Source organism: Netta rufina (assembly GCF_964035555.1).
Source record: "Netta rufina genome assembly, chromosome: 16".
In the NCBI taxonomy this organism is placed as follows: Eukaryota; Metazoa; Chordata; class Aves; order Anseriformes; family Anatidae; genus Netta; species Netta rufina.
The window spans coordinates 1,516,672-1,532,974 of NC_140140.1; the positions used below are offsets into that span (position 1 = coordinate 1,516,672).

Genomic DNA, 16,303 nt, shown 5'->3' on the forward strand with positions numbered 1-16,303 from the left:
AAGGAGAGCAGGAAAGTGTGATGCAGCCCTGGTAGGCAAAGTAGTGATGTATATGGATGTGTGTGTATTTGTACACACACACACATTCCACTCCTTAAGATGGTAATTCACATGCAAAGTAGGAATAATGGTAAGCGAACCTGAAGAAATGTCTCTGGCCTCAGGTTACCCGCAAAGTGAGAGGGATGTAGTCTTAAGCTTTAGGGAATTGGCAAAGAGAAAATTACTACCACAGGCCTGTCCTGTGGTGTTTTATCAATGTGCTGCTTTTGTAATAAATCTCAGCTGGAGAACCTTCGTATATCAGGAGTAATCTGTATTGTACTTGTAGCAGCATGTAACTAAACTGTGTGTGACCAGTGAAAAATTTGCAGACTCTGAATTTTTAGGATCCTTCTGGACAGACTGAACATTTTGAGTATGTTTGGGCTCTTCTTCTAGCCATTTGCTTTCCTACTCACCCTTCCTTTATTTCCTTATTAGACATCTTTTCATGTCTTCTGTTTTCTTCTGTCTTCTGTTCTGTATCTTTTTGCCTCTGACAAGCCTAACATTTCAGGAGGTAGTTTTTTGCCAAAAGTTATTTGTGCAAACCCTTTGACTTTCTGCTCTGCCTTTCGACCACTGCTATGTTTGGAATCTTCAGACTGCTGATACCTGCAATCACGCTAGCAGGGTGGGAAAGATCTTTTCATAGTGCAACATTCCTTCTAGAAAATCAGGAAAACTTCTTGTAGTGCCTGGTGCAAGTGCCAAGAGAATCTGGAGGAATCAAAGTTCACCATTCAATTATTTTGTGGGCAGCCATGGAATACGTTTTTGCTTAGTTGTCTTCCCTTGTGGCTTGGGAGAGTGTATGCAACTTTTGTCTTCATGTTTTTTTTAAGTAAAGTCTGACATTAATGTACTTTGAGGACAAGGTATTGTACCCCACTTGCAAAAAAGCATGCTACTTTGAGGAATGATGTATGAAAGGTTTCAGAAGAATGTTAGATATAGAAGAGGTTCTGAATATGTCTCTGACCTACTTCAGGGCAATTTGTGAGGGCAGGAAAACTTGTTCCCTGTTTACATGTTTAATGGACAATATTTCAGTGTGTAGATGAAATACAGCCTGTGGGGAACATTATATTTCTCTAGTTTCTGTGTGGCAGCAAGGTTCTGCCAAAATTTCAATGGTTCCTACTTCTATATTTGACTGTTCACCTGCAGGTTGTGGTTGTGGATAACATTCTGTGATGCGTGCTCCTCTCTTGTTCAGGCTAAATTGAAAGGGGGGAAAAGTCAGTGAACTAATGTTGAAATATTCATCCTGGATAAGCATTTAAGAACAAGCAGTGAAAAACTGGCCTCGGAGCAAGATCCTAATGCGAGTTTATTCAAAGCTCTATGCCAGCATCTCTATTAAAACACAGGGAGTTACTTCTCACAATCTGGAAACCCCTACTCATTAGTACTCAATATTTTAATGCTTTCCTTTATTGTTCTGACATTTCAAAAGCACATTTTCTCAAGATAAGAGTGTAAGAGGGGAAAACTGCCCAGAAAACTCCCACAGTTTTGTGCTGGGCTTAGCACATTACTGGAAGACAAGGTGAAAAATATGCCTAAACACTATGAGGAAAACTTTTGTTCTGAGGATATATTTCTGGAAATGCTGTCATGCTTTTTTTTTTTTTTTTTTTCTTCCAAATTTTGAAAGTTCTGTTTCCCTTTCTAATTTCTCACACCCTGCATTCTGCTTTTCTACTGCATTTAATTACAAAAGAAAGTCACAGCATATTTTTATCTGTAGATGATTAGTGAAAGGGAAACATAGGTATTATGAAGTTTAGATGGTGCTTTGATTTTAAATTTTTAGAAAAGAAGGAAGTATTAGATGGTGCGGTGCTGATGAAGGAGGTCGATCTGACAGAACAAAAGACTAAGGTCTTCTCTTGAGATGCTGTTACAGACATATCCAGACTGTAAAACAGTCACAGTGGCTGTGAAAGTTTCCTTCCACAGTCATGCCAGTGGACCTCAGGCTTGAAATAGAAGGATCACCTCTGAGGGTGAGAGGAGAATTAATTCTCCATGGCCCATTCAGGATTTGGCCTATCTACTGAGGCTCTTAAAAAGAGAGAGCCAATTAATGCAAATGAATTGCAGTAGTGGCTTTTGTGATGTGGAACTAGGAACTGGATCAAGACCACCAAACTTTTTTCATGTCAGCCAATAAACAGCCTTAAAATGGAAAGATCTTTTCACTCCCTCATGAGCAGGATTGAATGTAGTGACCTGGAGGAGAAAGGTGTTAGAGCCCAATGTTCTGAGACACATACTACTCTTATATTTGTATCAAAATTCTTCAGAAGTACTAAATGAAAGACTGAAAACATCAGCTATCTCCATGGCTCTGAGGAGATTAATGGAAGGAAACTGCAAAATGCAGTAACTTACAACAGTGTTTCATTGCCTGATTTCAGGACCAATGCTGCTGCCTAGAAGGGCTGAGTGTGAGGTGGTACAAGTTGTGTTAGAAGATCTAAATGTAACACTTCTTTTTCATTTGCACTGACTGAAATTAGCTAATGCCATAAAGGAGCACTCTACTCTATTTGTATCTGGCTGCTCAGGTATTTTGCTCAAGGAAGTAAAATCCAAACAGGTGAGGACAATCAGGAGAATCTCTCTTGACAGAGTAGGCTAAAAGGTCCTTAATTCAGGGAACCTAGCAAAAGGGGTCACAGAGGGAATATGCAGGGTGACTGCCTATGAATGTCGGTGGGTAAACACTGAAAAAGCAGAACTGTTTAACCTAACAGATGGACCTGGCACAGATCCAGTAAATGTAAACTGGGTACGATTGCCGTTAGGATGGAAACAATATGATTTCCTGCTAGAAGAATGCGATTTTCAACAGGCACAATGGTGGCAATATGCTAACCTAAGTTAAAGAAGAAGCTCGGTGCATTTGTGGAAAGAATGTCATGGCAGGAATATGAGCTCATTGAAGACAGCTTGAAAAACCATCAAGAGAAATTTAAAATATTACTGCTCTGTATTGATTTAAAATATCTCCTTAATTCAAGTTTTTAGAAAATTTTAAAAACTCCATGCTTCTAAAGATAGGAAGGTAGTATCTGCTTCCTATTGCATGTCTTACTTATTTATGGCTGGGAATGTCATGTTTTTTTTCATCTATAATTCTTTCTTCAATTTCGCAACAGTGGATTGTAATAGTATATTTAGGTTTAGAGTGTAAAGACATATTTATCTTTTGTCCTGATTTTCCCCAAATTCTCTTTCTTAATTAGAGATCGTGACTATCACCTGAAGACCTACAAATCAGTAATCCCTGCAAGCAAACTAGTGGATTGGCTTATTGCACAGGTAAGAAATTTTTAAGATATTGGTGTCTTTGACAAGTAGTTTATTTTTTCAGTTTCATTTAAAAGTAAATAAAATCACTGAATCACTGTCTTTAGAAATTGGAGTTGCCCAATACTTAACTTGTAATTACAGGGAAGAGCCTGTAGATTGGGGAATTAAAAATTTACCTTTGTTAGACTAAAGCAGTCTAAAAGGAGAGGGTATCCTGTTGCTCACTGCCATAGAGTCTACTGCACATTCTGGGCTTGTCTTAAATGATGGTCAGATTCACAATCACATCAAGTCCAATACTGACAAAATGACATAAAAGACGGCTAGTTTGAGTTAGAATCAGACCTCTTAACTATCAGGGATGTTGTCCTTCAGAGATGTTTCCTGCAATTGCACTTGACATCCTTCTACATTAATAAGATTGCTATGATTTAAGGTTATTCTGTGCCAAATAACTGAGTGAGAAAGGAGTAGTTGATTGCTTTCCTCTTAAGAGCCTGGAAGAGAGCAAGCATATTAGTACTGAAATTGTTGTATCAGTTACTTGTAATTTAACAGGGTCTTTTCATGGAAAGCTGAGGAAAAAAAGTTTGCTTTGGCCAAAGAAGAGAGACATAATCAGGCTAATCTCACCATTATAATAGCTAATCGTAGTGCCATAGGCAGTAGAAAGACTCAAAGAATGACATATAAGATCAGCTCTTCGTCTGGAAAAATGTAGCTCATTACCTTCCCCATTATTCTTCCTTCTGGTAGGTTAATCTCGCTGTTCTCCTGTTTGCTGAACTTTACATTAAGATCGAACCAGATTGTACTAAAGCCAGAAATGTAGATACAGAAGATGATGTAATTTATATAGTGTATGTGTGCATGCATACACGCACACAGATGCACCAATGAAAGAAAATTCTTCTGTGCTCCATTAAAGGGAGTATATAAATATTTAAATCACTGCCTGCAACTTAGATGAATTTCAGTCTTTGTAACAAAATCAATCTTTGCTTGTAGATCCTTAAAAAGAGTAATTTTCAAGACAATTTGCTTGAAGTTTTCATACCAGATGGAATCATTTTCTAGCAACCATTCATACTTCGGCCATACCAGCTAACAATAGGTTTTAGTAGGAGCTATTGAATGTTCAGCATTTTGCAAAGCAGTGCATTTACTTAACTGCTCAAATATCTGCTTGTCAGTTTAACGTTAGGAATCTGTTCTTGAAAATATTGTTGTTATTGTCTGATTTGATAACTACCTGTTACACAAAAATGCTGGGATATTTATTTCTTCTTCTGACAATCAATTTGCATCATGATTTAAGTTTAGAAATGGTGCACAAAAACAGTGTGGTCTGTTGTTCTGTTAGATTAGATATAGATGGGATAGAGATGATTGTTGTCAAAGATAGTCCCTCTTGTTTCTGTTTACAATTTAGACTGTAAATGCCAGGAGGAGCCTTTCCTAATAAGAAAGCTGTTTTTCATTTCCCTGACCTTTACAAATAAGACTGAACACTGTAAAATAGTAGGAACTTTTTTTTCTAATCAAAGAAATTGAGTCAACTGTATTTCAGGTGCTTAGAAACAATTCTTGAAGGGAAGGATCTCATTGTTTCATTGATTCTGCACCCTCTTGGCTTTATTTTGCAACCTAATCTTTCTTCCTCTGTGAGTAGACTGAGAACAAAGATGAACACAGACCTCACATAAACATGAGAGCACTTGTAGATCACAGAATGTCAGGTGCTACTGAGGGTTCACTAAAGGGCACTATCACAAAAACAGTGCTTTTCTATTCTGCCCAAAGATTTACATCCAGACCTCCAGAAATAGTCTGTGATAAAATGTTGCTATGAAGTAGAAACCTACGGGTAAGCTAGATCCTTTAGGCCTCTTGCTTCTGTCATTCTCTTGTCTTCCCATCCATCCACTCCTTTCCATTGCAGCACATATTGCACCTCTGTACGTTGCCACTTGAAAGGAGCGAGCACCTCTTCTGATTGAGAAGGAACACTTGATAATTGTCTGCAAACCTGATACACTCATAATCTTAAAACTCACCTTTTCCATGATATTAACAAAATATTTAGAAGTGGCTTGTTTTTTCTTCTTGACACATCTGTGTTTATTGTGCCACGTGCCCAAAGACGAGCTGGCGGGGAAGAAGACCAGCCTGGCTGAACAGAGAATTGTGGCTTGAGCTTAGCAGGAAAAAGAGGGTTTATAATCTTTGGAAAAGTGGACAGGCCACTAGGGAGGACTATAAGGATGTTGCGAGGCTGTGCAGGGACAAAATTAGGAAGGCCAAAGCTCATCTGGAGCTCAATCTGGCTACTGCTGTTAAAGATAACAAAAAATGTTTTTATAAATACATCAACACAAAAAGGAGGACTAAGGAGAATCTCCATCCTTTACTGGATGCGGGGGGAAACTTAGTTACAAGAGATGAGGAAAAGGAGGAGGTGCTCAATGCCTTCTTTGCCTCAGTCTTTAGCGGCAATACCGGTTGTTCTCTGGATACCCAGTACCCTGAGCTGGTGGAAGGGGATAGGGAGCAGGATGTGGCCCTCACTGTCCACGAAGAACTGGTTGGTGACCTGCTACGGCACTTGGATGTGCACAAGTCGATGGGGCCAGATGGGATCCACCCAAGGGTATTGAGAGAACTGGCAGAGGAGCTGGCCAAGCCGCTTACCATCATTTATCAGCAGTCCTGGCGATCGGGGAAGGTCCCAGTGGACTGGCGGCTAGCAAACGTGACGCCCATCTACAAGAAGGGCCGGAGGGCAGACCCGGGAAACTACAGGCCTGTCAGTTTGACCTCAGTGCCAGGGAAGCTCATGGAGCAGATCCTCTTGAGAGTCATCACGCAGCACTTGCAGGGCAAGCAGGCGATCAGGCCCAGTCAGCATGGGTTTATGAAAGGCAGGTCCTGCTTGACGAACCTGATCTCCTTCTATGACAAAGTGACACGCTGGGTGGATGAGGGAAAGGCTGTGGATGTGGTCTACCTTGACTTCAGCAAGGCTTTTGACACCGTCTCCCACAGCATTCTCCTCAAGAAACTGGCTGCTCTTGGCTTGGACTGGCGCACGCTTTGTTGGGTTAGAAACTGGCTGGATAGCCGGGCCCAAAGAGTCGTGGTGAATGGAGCCAAGTCCAGTTGGAGGCCAGTCACTAGTGGCGTTCCCCAGGGCTCGGTGCTGGGGCCGGTCCTCTTTAATATCTTCATTGGTGATCTGGATGAGGGCATCGAGTGCACCCTCAGTAAGTTTGCAGATGACACCAAGCTAGGTGCGTGTGTCGATCTGCTCAAGGGTAGGAAGGCTCTGCAGGAGGATCTGGATAGGCTGCACCGATGGGCTGAGGTCAACTGCATGAAGTTCAACAAGGCCAAGTGCCGGGTCCTGCACCTGGGGTGCAATAACCCCAAGCAGAGCTACAGGCTGGGAGATGAGTGGTTGGAGAGCTGCCAGGCAGAGAAGGACCTGGGAGTGATGGTGGATAGTCGGCTGAATATGAGCCAGCAGTGTGCTCAGGTGGCCAAGAAGGCCAACAGCATTCTGGCTTGCATAAGAAACAGTGTGACCAGCAGGGCTAGGGAGGTGATCGTCCCCCTGGACTCGGCTCTGGTGAGGCCGCACCTCAAGTACTGTGTTCAGTTTTGGGCCCCTCACTACAAGAAGGACATGGAGGTGCTCGAGCGAGTCCAGAGAAGGGCGACGAAGCTGGTGAGGGACCTGGAGAACAAGTCCTACGAGGAGCGGCTGAGGGAGCTGGGCTTGTTCAGCCTGGAGAAGAGGAGGCTCAGGGGCAACCTTATTGCTCTCTACAGGTACCTTAAAGGAGGCTGTAGCGAGGTGGGGGTTGGCCTGTTCTCCCACATGCCTGGTGACAGGACGAGGGGGAATGGGCTAAAGTTGTGCCACGGGAGTTTTAGATTGGATGTTAGGAAGAACTTCTTTTCCAAAAGGGCTGTTAGACATTGGAACAGGCTGCCCAGGGAAGTGGTGGAGTCACCATCCCTGGAATTCTTTACAAGACGTTTAGATGTAGAGCTTAGGGATATGGTTTAGTGGAGGACTGGTTAGTGTTAGGTCAGAGGTTGGACTCAATGATCATGAGGTCTCTTCCAACCTAGAAAATTCTGTGATTCTATCTGCTTTCCTTTCTCCTACAGTAGCTGTAAGCAACTGTCTTCATCACTGAGCTTATACATCTCAAAACAACCAGCCATAGTCCATGATTAGGACTTTAGACACCACATTGACACCAGAACTAGGCAACATGAAGTAATAAACTAATGGTGGCAGCAGCAATAGTAGTAATAATAGAGTCTAATGCACATGATTCTTCTCTGTCTGTAAACTGTTTCTGTAATTCTGTTGACTTGAATTCAGTGATTGCATTTGAATAAACCTAAATTACTATGTCCAGACTAGTGTATTTAGTTTCACATGCAATTTCTGTGTGAAAAAAAATTCTGAGACTCATTCTGTCAAGATTGCTGCTTTTAGGTGGTTCTTTTTCCTTAAGATTTTTGTTACTGCTTTCCTTGTATTTGGATGAATTGCTACATAACATTTAGAAAGACTTACAGATGAGCTGAAATAATCTGTTTTTAATTACCTTTTCTAATTAGAGAATTCTGTTTTGTAAGGGAGTGATCTGAGGCCAATCTGTCATCATCATGAGCAGGCTGATGCCAGTAGTAGTAGAAGTTTTAGAGCCTCCCTATACAGATCTTATTGCCTAAAACAAAAGCAGATTCCTAAAGGTTAAAAAAATAATAGTAGAAGGCATTTTTCTTCAGTTTATTTACAGTTGAAAGACTAAATTAGATTTTTAAGTCCCAGCCTCTGTAAAATAAACTACCCATTTATCCCATAAATTAACACAAAATGAGTACTGAGGATTGTCGCATGGCAGGATGTTGAAAATGAGAAAAGACCTACAGAGATTGAAATTAGTTTATAGTGAAAGTTAAACTTCAGGTTTATTAAAGCCCTTTGCTTGGCTCTCCTTGTGTGATTACATAATGAGGCAGCTCCTCCATAACAACCTCAGTCTTCTTCCTACCAAGACAACATTATTTACTTCTTGATTTGTAAATGTCATGTCTTTTTCGTGTTCTCAGAAGGTCTGTTCATCAAGAGCTAGTAATGCATCTGAGTCACAAGAACTGATCCTGTGTTTAAGTACTATCTTTACACCATAGTAGTGTTCTTTGCCAGTATTTGCCTGGCACATAGCAACTGCTCTGCGTAGTTGGATGTGAAGTATACATTGATGTTCCACTGGCTCTCGGTCTGTAATTAGTTTTTTTTTTCAAACAAAGTCCGTGTACTGCTCTGCCATTGCTGCTGGAACTTCAGCGTACCTTGTTCTCCAGATGGGAGGGGAAAAAAGAAGCTGCAGTATTTTTGTTGGATACAGCTTCCAGTTTAGTATGACTGAAAGTACAATGCTAAAATAGTCCCTTTGCAGATGCTAAACTAGTCCCATTGCAAAGCAGCAGATCCCCCCTACCTGCTGGAGTGAGCTGAGCGGCTGCTCTTAGCAAGACAGGAGATCCTGGGTTCTTTTGTGTCCCTCAGGGAACTGGGAAGCAGACAGTTGCATTACAGCCCATAACCAATGTTAAAAATGTTTTTTATCTGGGTAAGACTAGTAGTTTCTGCTGATTTTTCTCTGCACTATCCAGAAATTGTTTGTCTAAAAATGCAATCAGCATGCTTGCAGAAGTATTCACTTGTGGCTACAAGTTAGCAGAGGAATGGAGAAAACTGAGTATGTTTTATATTTAGCTGAACCGTAGGTGCAAAATTTAATGCTGTTTTTTCAGATTTATTTGTAAATTTGTAAGTCACTTTTGATACCTATTTTGAAATACTATGCTGAAGGCTGCCAGTTAGTGAGCAACTGAATCCTTTGTCAGTCTGCTGGGTGAGGAAGGAGAGTGCTACTGCAGGTTTAACCAGTACAACCTTTGGAGTTCACATACAATGCACTGGGTTTACACAGTTTTGTTTTGTTGTTTTGTTTTGTTGTTTTGTTTTGTTTGTTTATTTGGTTTCCTTGGGTTTTGAGTATAGATAAGATCTCTTAACCTCTCTGAGTTTTGTCATCTGTGGCTAATGGGCCCTGAAGTCTGACATTGTGATTGCAAGTAAAAAGTCTTTACATTGAAATAATATTATACTCCTTTGTAGGTTAAACAACTGCTTTCCAGAGTTCTGGTCTTTGTCCTCCTAGTTCCTGTCAGAGGGAAAAGATGCTATATATAGGAATGAATGGGATTTGGGCAAGGTGGGGGTAGCTATATTAATTGCTTTCTATTGTTCCCTCTCTACAAAGAGCATCCTGCTAATTGCAAAGCCACAAGCCATGCGGTGGGGAGGGGAATTAATTTAGTTTAGGAAGTTGTCTGAGGTGTAACATTTATTCTCCTGTTTCTAGGGAGACTGTCAGACTCGCGAGGAAGCTGTCGCACTGGGTGTCGGACTCTGCAATAACGGCTTCATGCATCATGGTAATGCATCAGTACCCCTCCCCACAGCCAATTAAAGCAGCTCTGCAGTCATATTAGCTGACAGAGTCTGAAAATCCCTTTTCTGTATACTGTGCCATATATGCTGACATGCAAACAGCTGCAGGCATCCCATCAGGTCTGTCCAAAAAGCAGCCTTTGAGCTTACACAAAATGTCTGAACCCAGTACCTTCCTCAATGAATCCCTTTGCTAGTGGTTATGATGGGCCCTGCAGTGACTAGACAAGCCAGAAGGGGAATATTTTTTCACTGCATCTCTTTCAGAGACATCAAACCAATGCACAAACAAAGTCCTGTACTGAAATGTCACCCAAGAAATGTCAGGTGCAAAGTAAAATTGTCTAGTTCCTGCTATTTGGACAGCAAGTACAATCCTTGAAGCTGAACCTCTGAAGCTTCTAAATTTGAAGTGCCAAATTGCCAAGTGAGACATCATCCATCCTTAGTGATGCTGCTTCTGAAATGGGGAAGTAAACAAACCACATCAGTATTGGTATCGAGTAGCACATACGAAGTACCCAGAGTGTAATAGCGTTTGTCCAATGAATCATCCAGTTCACATCATAAATAACACTTCCAAAAACGGTGTTTTTGAGAGCAGATTATTTTAAGTAACTAGTAGAAAATTTGCTTAGTGTTTGATAAAAATGTAAGAAAAATTGATTTGCTTTAAAGAATTTGATCTCTTTTGAGCCCATGTAAACATCGGTATTCACAGCACCCTTTGGCAAGGAGTCCCTCAGCATAAGTACATGGTAAATTAAGAAGTAGTTCTTCAAGTTTCAAAATTGTGACCTGCTGCTTTTATTGTGCAGCCCCAGGTCTGGTATTTGAAAATGTGTTAAAGAACTTTATCATGCCTTCCAGAATGTTGTAGATCTTATTTCCCTCTCCATTCTTTTTCAGTTGAAAAGTCTTAGCCTGTTTTGCCATATCCCTTATCTTAAAACCATCATTTTACCTCTCTTTCTTCCTTTTGTAGTTTTACTATATTCTTTTTGATATGGGAGAGGAGCACAACATATGGTGTAACATCTTTCTTCCAAGGGGATCTTGTGCATTTTATATGCAATCTACTTGCCAAGGAGGTCAAACATGATATCATGAGCTACTTTGTACTGTAAAGAAAAGCATGGCCCTAAAGTACAGTAGTAGCTTAAAAAATATAGAGCTGAATAGCTGACTGACGGGGATGCATCTGGTCTTTGCTCTGTAAAGACAATTGAAATATTTAAGATTTCCTTTAACTTTATTTTTTGTTTTTCTCTTTCTTTCTCTGTGCAAATGCATGTATGTGTTTCATGCATATTGTTTCCAGTTCTGGAGAAAAGTGAATTTAAGGATGAATCCTTATATTTCCGCTTTTATGCTGATGAAGAAATGGAAGGCACCAGTTCCAAGAGCAAACAGTTACGCAATGACTTCAAACTTGTGGAAAACATCCTGGGAAAGCGTCTTCTGGTAAGAAATGTGTTAATGCAAACCTTTACCTTTCTATGAAACTGGTATTGTTTCAGGCTAGAGAATGTGAAGGAAAATTATGATAGAGTAGAATAAAAATTAGAATTACAGGTGTAGCTAGACTTTCCTTCACTGCAAAAATTCTAATTCTTGAGCTATTCTGCTGTAGAGCCCCAGTTTTTGCAGCTCCAATGTTTCTAGCTGGGCAGACTACACAGCTTATTTTAGAAGCAAGGGACATGCGAAAGGTGCAGGCCCCCTTCTCAAGCATGTGACCAGGCCTACTGCACTACCTGGAAGATTTGGTGTACAGCTTACAAACATATGTGCAAATGCAAGTAAGTTTCTGCCTACTTCTGACAGGTCTTAGGAAAAGAGAAGGCTCAGAGATAAGACTGTTTCATCCAGTTCATAGCCCAATCCCTTTCTTTTCCCATGAAGCCCTTCAGAGAGGCAGTCTGGAAGTGAGCTGGCAGCTGGATGTTGTCTTAACAGGCACCAAATGTGTCTGAGTTTGCTGAGTCTGTACCACAGTGTTGGTGTGGTGGAGGAGGAAGTAGTGGGCACTACAATCTTGGGAGATGTCTGCCATCAAGGTCAAACAGTTTAAATATAGACAGTAGATTCAGATGAGAGTGAAGTGACTAGTCAAAATACAGAGATTTCAAGACATCATTGAGTGATGTGAATATGCCCTGCATTACTGGATCAAGTAGCAGCCTTATTTTGTTTACAGAAACCATTTATTATTATTTTTTTAAGTTGTTCATTTTTTGCAACACTACTGTTATCTCCAGATTCCCACTTCACCAAATGCTACCACAGTCCTTACTGCCCTGGGATTATTCCCATGCTGCTTTGGACTTGGTAGCTGGATTGCGTGTACTCTTTGTCTTGAGATCCTTGTTTCCTGCCAGTGACTCCAGGCCCATCTTTTTCTCCCTGTCAGCACCAACAGAATGCAGGAGCAGGATAAAAGCTTGGGTCAGAAACTACAAAAGCGGAATTGCTGGAAAAGATCCAGAGGTCCATTACATGGGAAAATTTTCCCTGTGGTTCACACAAACTTCACTGTCTCACTATTGCTTTATCTCCCAGGAGACCAATCTGTGTTTGTCTCAATGGCCAGTAGTAATATTTAAAGCACCATGGGACCTCAGAATTGTTCCTCTTTGCAGCCAGTGCCAGAGACAGCAGTGTCATGCTAATACGATTACACTCTTGGAGAACCGTTGGATAAAGGGAAGCAGTTAAAAGGTGCTACACTTGCACTTTTTTTTTTCCTTCTTTGATTTGCAAATCACTCAGAGATCAGTTTCATACAAATTGATGGGAACTGTCATTGTTCAGGTATTTTTAATTTTTTTCTTCATCAGGATAAGATAGCGGAAAACAGATTGACTATAATGCTTATTTCACTTTTTTTCTAGCAGTTCATGGTTATCCATTAAAAAGAAAATGCAAAAGCCCAGCGATAGTACATTAGCCCCGAAAAGAGGGATCTAAAGTTGATTCTGTTTTAATGTAACGTAATTGTTTATTAGTATTTACTAAAGGGGCAGAACAAACTGAAGCCTCTTCAGCAAACTGCAAATTGTCCACACACAAACTATTTACTAGTGATTAAGTGTAATCCCTAATTGGTCCTTTAAGTCACTCTTCTTTTTTAAAAACTGAAATATTTACAACAGGAATAATTTTAACATTACTGTTATTGTACTTCTGAAGTGCACCAGGCAACCTGTCAAAATACAGTCCTGTCTCAAAAAGTAACCAATCTGAAATGAAGTGCATGCGCTGAGTAAGAAATCTACCACTCAGAGGGAATAGAGTTTTTTTCCAATTAGTAGTAGCCATTCTAAAGGCCTGTACTGCATTCATTTGCAAAAATAAATTAGCAGTCCCTGAATGCTTAAGAAGCACATCCCACAAATAGTGGCACAGGAAACGCATTACATTAATACACAGAAACATTTGTGCCTGACTTGTATTTCATCGTGTGTTTAGCAATTATGAGCAGCTGGAATCTTGAGGTTTTGCTGCCTGTGGAACATCACTGCTGCCTCTTCACATGACAGGGCATTGATTTTTCCCTTCCCCCAAGCCCACCATAGAAAGTTTAATGGAATTTCCTCAGCACTGGCTTTTGAAACATACTTCCATGAAATCCTTGTTGGTTAGTGCGACAAATCCCACCCATTCATCTAAGTTTGCTTTATCACAGTAGAGCTTGCCCTTGAAAACAGAAGACAACAAACAAAAACTTTGGCCAATATATTGTTGGAAATACCAAGGAAAAAAAAAAGTGCTTTCAGTTTGAAAAAAATGCACTTAAAGCAAGGTTTAATATTCATTTGTGCATTTTTTTTCCTCTTGAAGGCCATAAATCTTGATACACTGAAAAAATATACAACATTCTTTGCATAGTTGAAGAGAATTTGGATTTTGGATCGATTCCAAACATTGTGACTTGGTTACTGCAGTATGCTAGTAACTTGTTAGCCCAAGCACAAATTAAAGCTGCTAACTTGGAGCTTAATATCAGGCAAGGATAGTCGCCTGTAGAGGTGTGCTGTCCTTGAAGTTGCCTAAGAAGATTATTACACAGACATTGCTAGAATCTCTAGAAGACCCTAGTGTATCGTTTATCCGATCTCACGAGAAAAGCATGTCAGCTGATTCCTAATAATGATGCCTGTGTACATTTTCTGAACCATTCTCAGACCTGTCATGCTAGATTGGAGATCATAGAATCATAGAATCAGAATATCCCAAGTTGGAAGGGACCCATAAAGATCATCAAGTCCAACTCCTGGCACCGCACAGGTCTACCCAAAATTACAGATGATGTGACTAAGTGCACAGTCCAATCGCTTCTTAAATTCAGACAGGCTTGGTGCAGTGACTGCTTCACTGGGGAGCCTGTTCCAGTGTGCGACCACCCTCTTGGTGAAGACCTCTTCCTGATGTCCAGCCTAAATTTCCCCTGCCTCAGCTTAACCCCGTTCCCATGGGTCCTATCACTGGTGATTACAGAGAATGGGTCACCTGCCTCTCCACTCCCCCTTGCGAGGAAGTTGTAGACTGCGGTGAGGTCTCCCCTCAGCCTCCTCTTCTCCAGGTTGAACAGGCCAAGTGACCTCAGCTGCTCCTTATATGTCTTCCCCTCTAGGCCCTTCACCATCTTCATCACTCTCCTCTGTACACTCTCCAAAAATTATTGTCCTCTTTGTACTGTGTCCACAACTGCACACAGTACTCGACTTTAAGTCTGCACCTCAACTTCGAGACCCGTAATATCTCCTACATTCTTCCAAGGCACCCAGTATGTTTTACTACTTGCCAGCAGTGTGTCACAGTAGCTGCAGGAGTAGTTGCAGTCTCACTGAAGTTCTGAGCCTGGGCTGGGGCATGTCCTGCACTTCAGCTCAGGCAGGTGCCTTAGTACTGTGGCATATTCAGTCAAAGCCAATGGGTTGAGCACAGAAGATGGAGCTACCTGGGTTTTTGTTTAACTTCACACTTGACCTCATTGTGTGGCCTGAGCAAGACCTCATCAGGTCTCTCCTTGCCTCAGTTTGCCATCTGAAAATGAGGATGCTAAATCTCATCTATCTGCAGGGCTTTCCTGCTGCTCTTACATCTAGAACCAGCTTTGAAGATGAAAGCATCTTTATAATTCAGCACTTCAGACCTCAAGATTTTGATACTAAGTAGAATTATCATATGAGTTCATGTCTTTTCAGTTTTAAATCAGCTAATCGAAGAAACATAGCATTCACCTTAAAATTCTTATACAACTATATATAGAACACAATTCTCATTCCAATCACAAATAAATAACAGTAATTTGTATTATTCAAAGCCAAACTTGCTCCATAATAAAAATCTCTCCCACATTTAATTACTTTGGGAGAACTATCTTTGTGCTTGTGCTAATATAAGGTGACCTAATTCTGCAATATTTCAGCAAGGACAGCAAGAATTGCACTTCTCCTTTGCTCTTCATTACACTAGTGTATGTAGGTGTATTCAAATTATTGATTTAAAACACCCCTGGGAACAGGGCCACTAATGACAGCCCGTCCTCTGGGGATATCTGATCTCCCAAGGAGGCAGGCTGGCAAGTCAGTAAGAAGAGGCATCCATCAATTAGATGAATGTGGCCAGATAAGGGCTTTTAGTGGATTTGGATACTAAATATTCCAGTGAACTCTGAAAAACATCCTTTAGGCTGTAAATCTTTCACTGTTCAGAATGAACAGTCCAATTTCAGTTCAGTTTCACCATTCAGTTTCAAAGATCATAAACCAGAAGGAACTTGGACTTGTTTTGTACATATAGCATCTATTTTGCTAATGTGACAAAAGATACTTTTAAAGATACTAGCTGTAGGGCTGGCCTAGGTTCTAGAGCTTCTTGTTGAAAAGAAATTTTGTTCTAGTGCCCCAGAGCTGTGGACTTTTGAAAGCCTGGGGAGACTGGAGCAACCTGGGAGGTGAGGTGGTAGGAAAGTAGGTCTGTTCAAACCAAGGCTACTGAGGGCCACAGGGACTTCAGCAGTTTTGTGAAGCATTCAGACTTGACATCATCTCATAAATCACTGCTCCTTACGAAATTCTTAATATATTCAAACTGTTGAATAGTGTCAAACAGAGAGGGGTTTATGCTGGAGAGTTCTGAAAGCCTGGAGAGAAGGATGTACGTCCTGGACCCCGGTTTGGGAAATGATGGGCCATCTGCTATGCTGCCTCTTCTGCTGCTGATGTCCTCAAGAGGTTCTTTAGGCTGTGAGAGTTCCTGTTTCTCCCTCTTTAGCCTCTTCCTGAACAGTAAGAGCAGCTTGGGGAGGCTGCCAAGAGAGAATTCGATCCTTCACCTCCTTCACTGAAGGAAGAATCTTGGTGCCCGGCCCAAGGCCCTTTGTGT

At 41.1% G+C, this 16,303-nt stretch overlaps 1 protein-coding gene across 1 annotated transcript in view; it reads left to right on the forward strand.

The window, feature by feature from the left end:
* Positions 1-16,303, forward strand: part of PREX1 (phosphatidylinositol-3,4,5-trisphosphate dependent Rac exchange factor 1) — a gene marked incomplete at its 5' end in the record, with an annotated part of 172,307 nt that overhangs the window by 121,223 nt on the left and 34,781 nt on the right. The window contains 3 exons of the mRNA XM_084296939.1: positions 3,300-3,375; positions 9,822-9,894; positions 11,232-11,374. Coding sequence (XP_084153065.1) covers positions 3,300-3,375; positions 9,822-9,894; positions 11,232-11,374 — 292 coding nt within the window. The remainder of the gene's footprint in view (positions 1-3,299; positions 3,376-9,821; positions 9,895-11,231; positions 11,375-16,303) is intronic.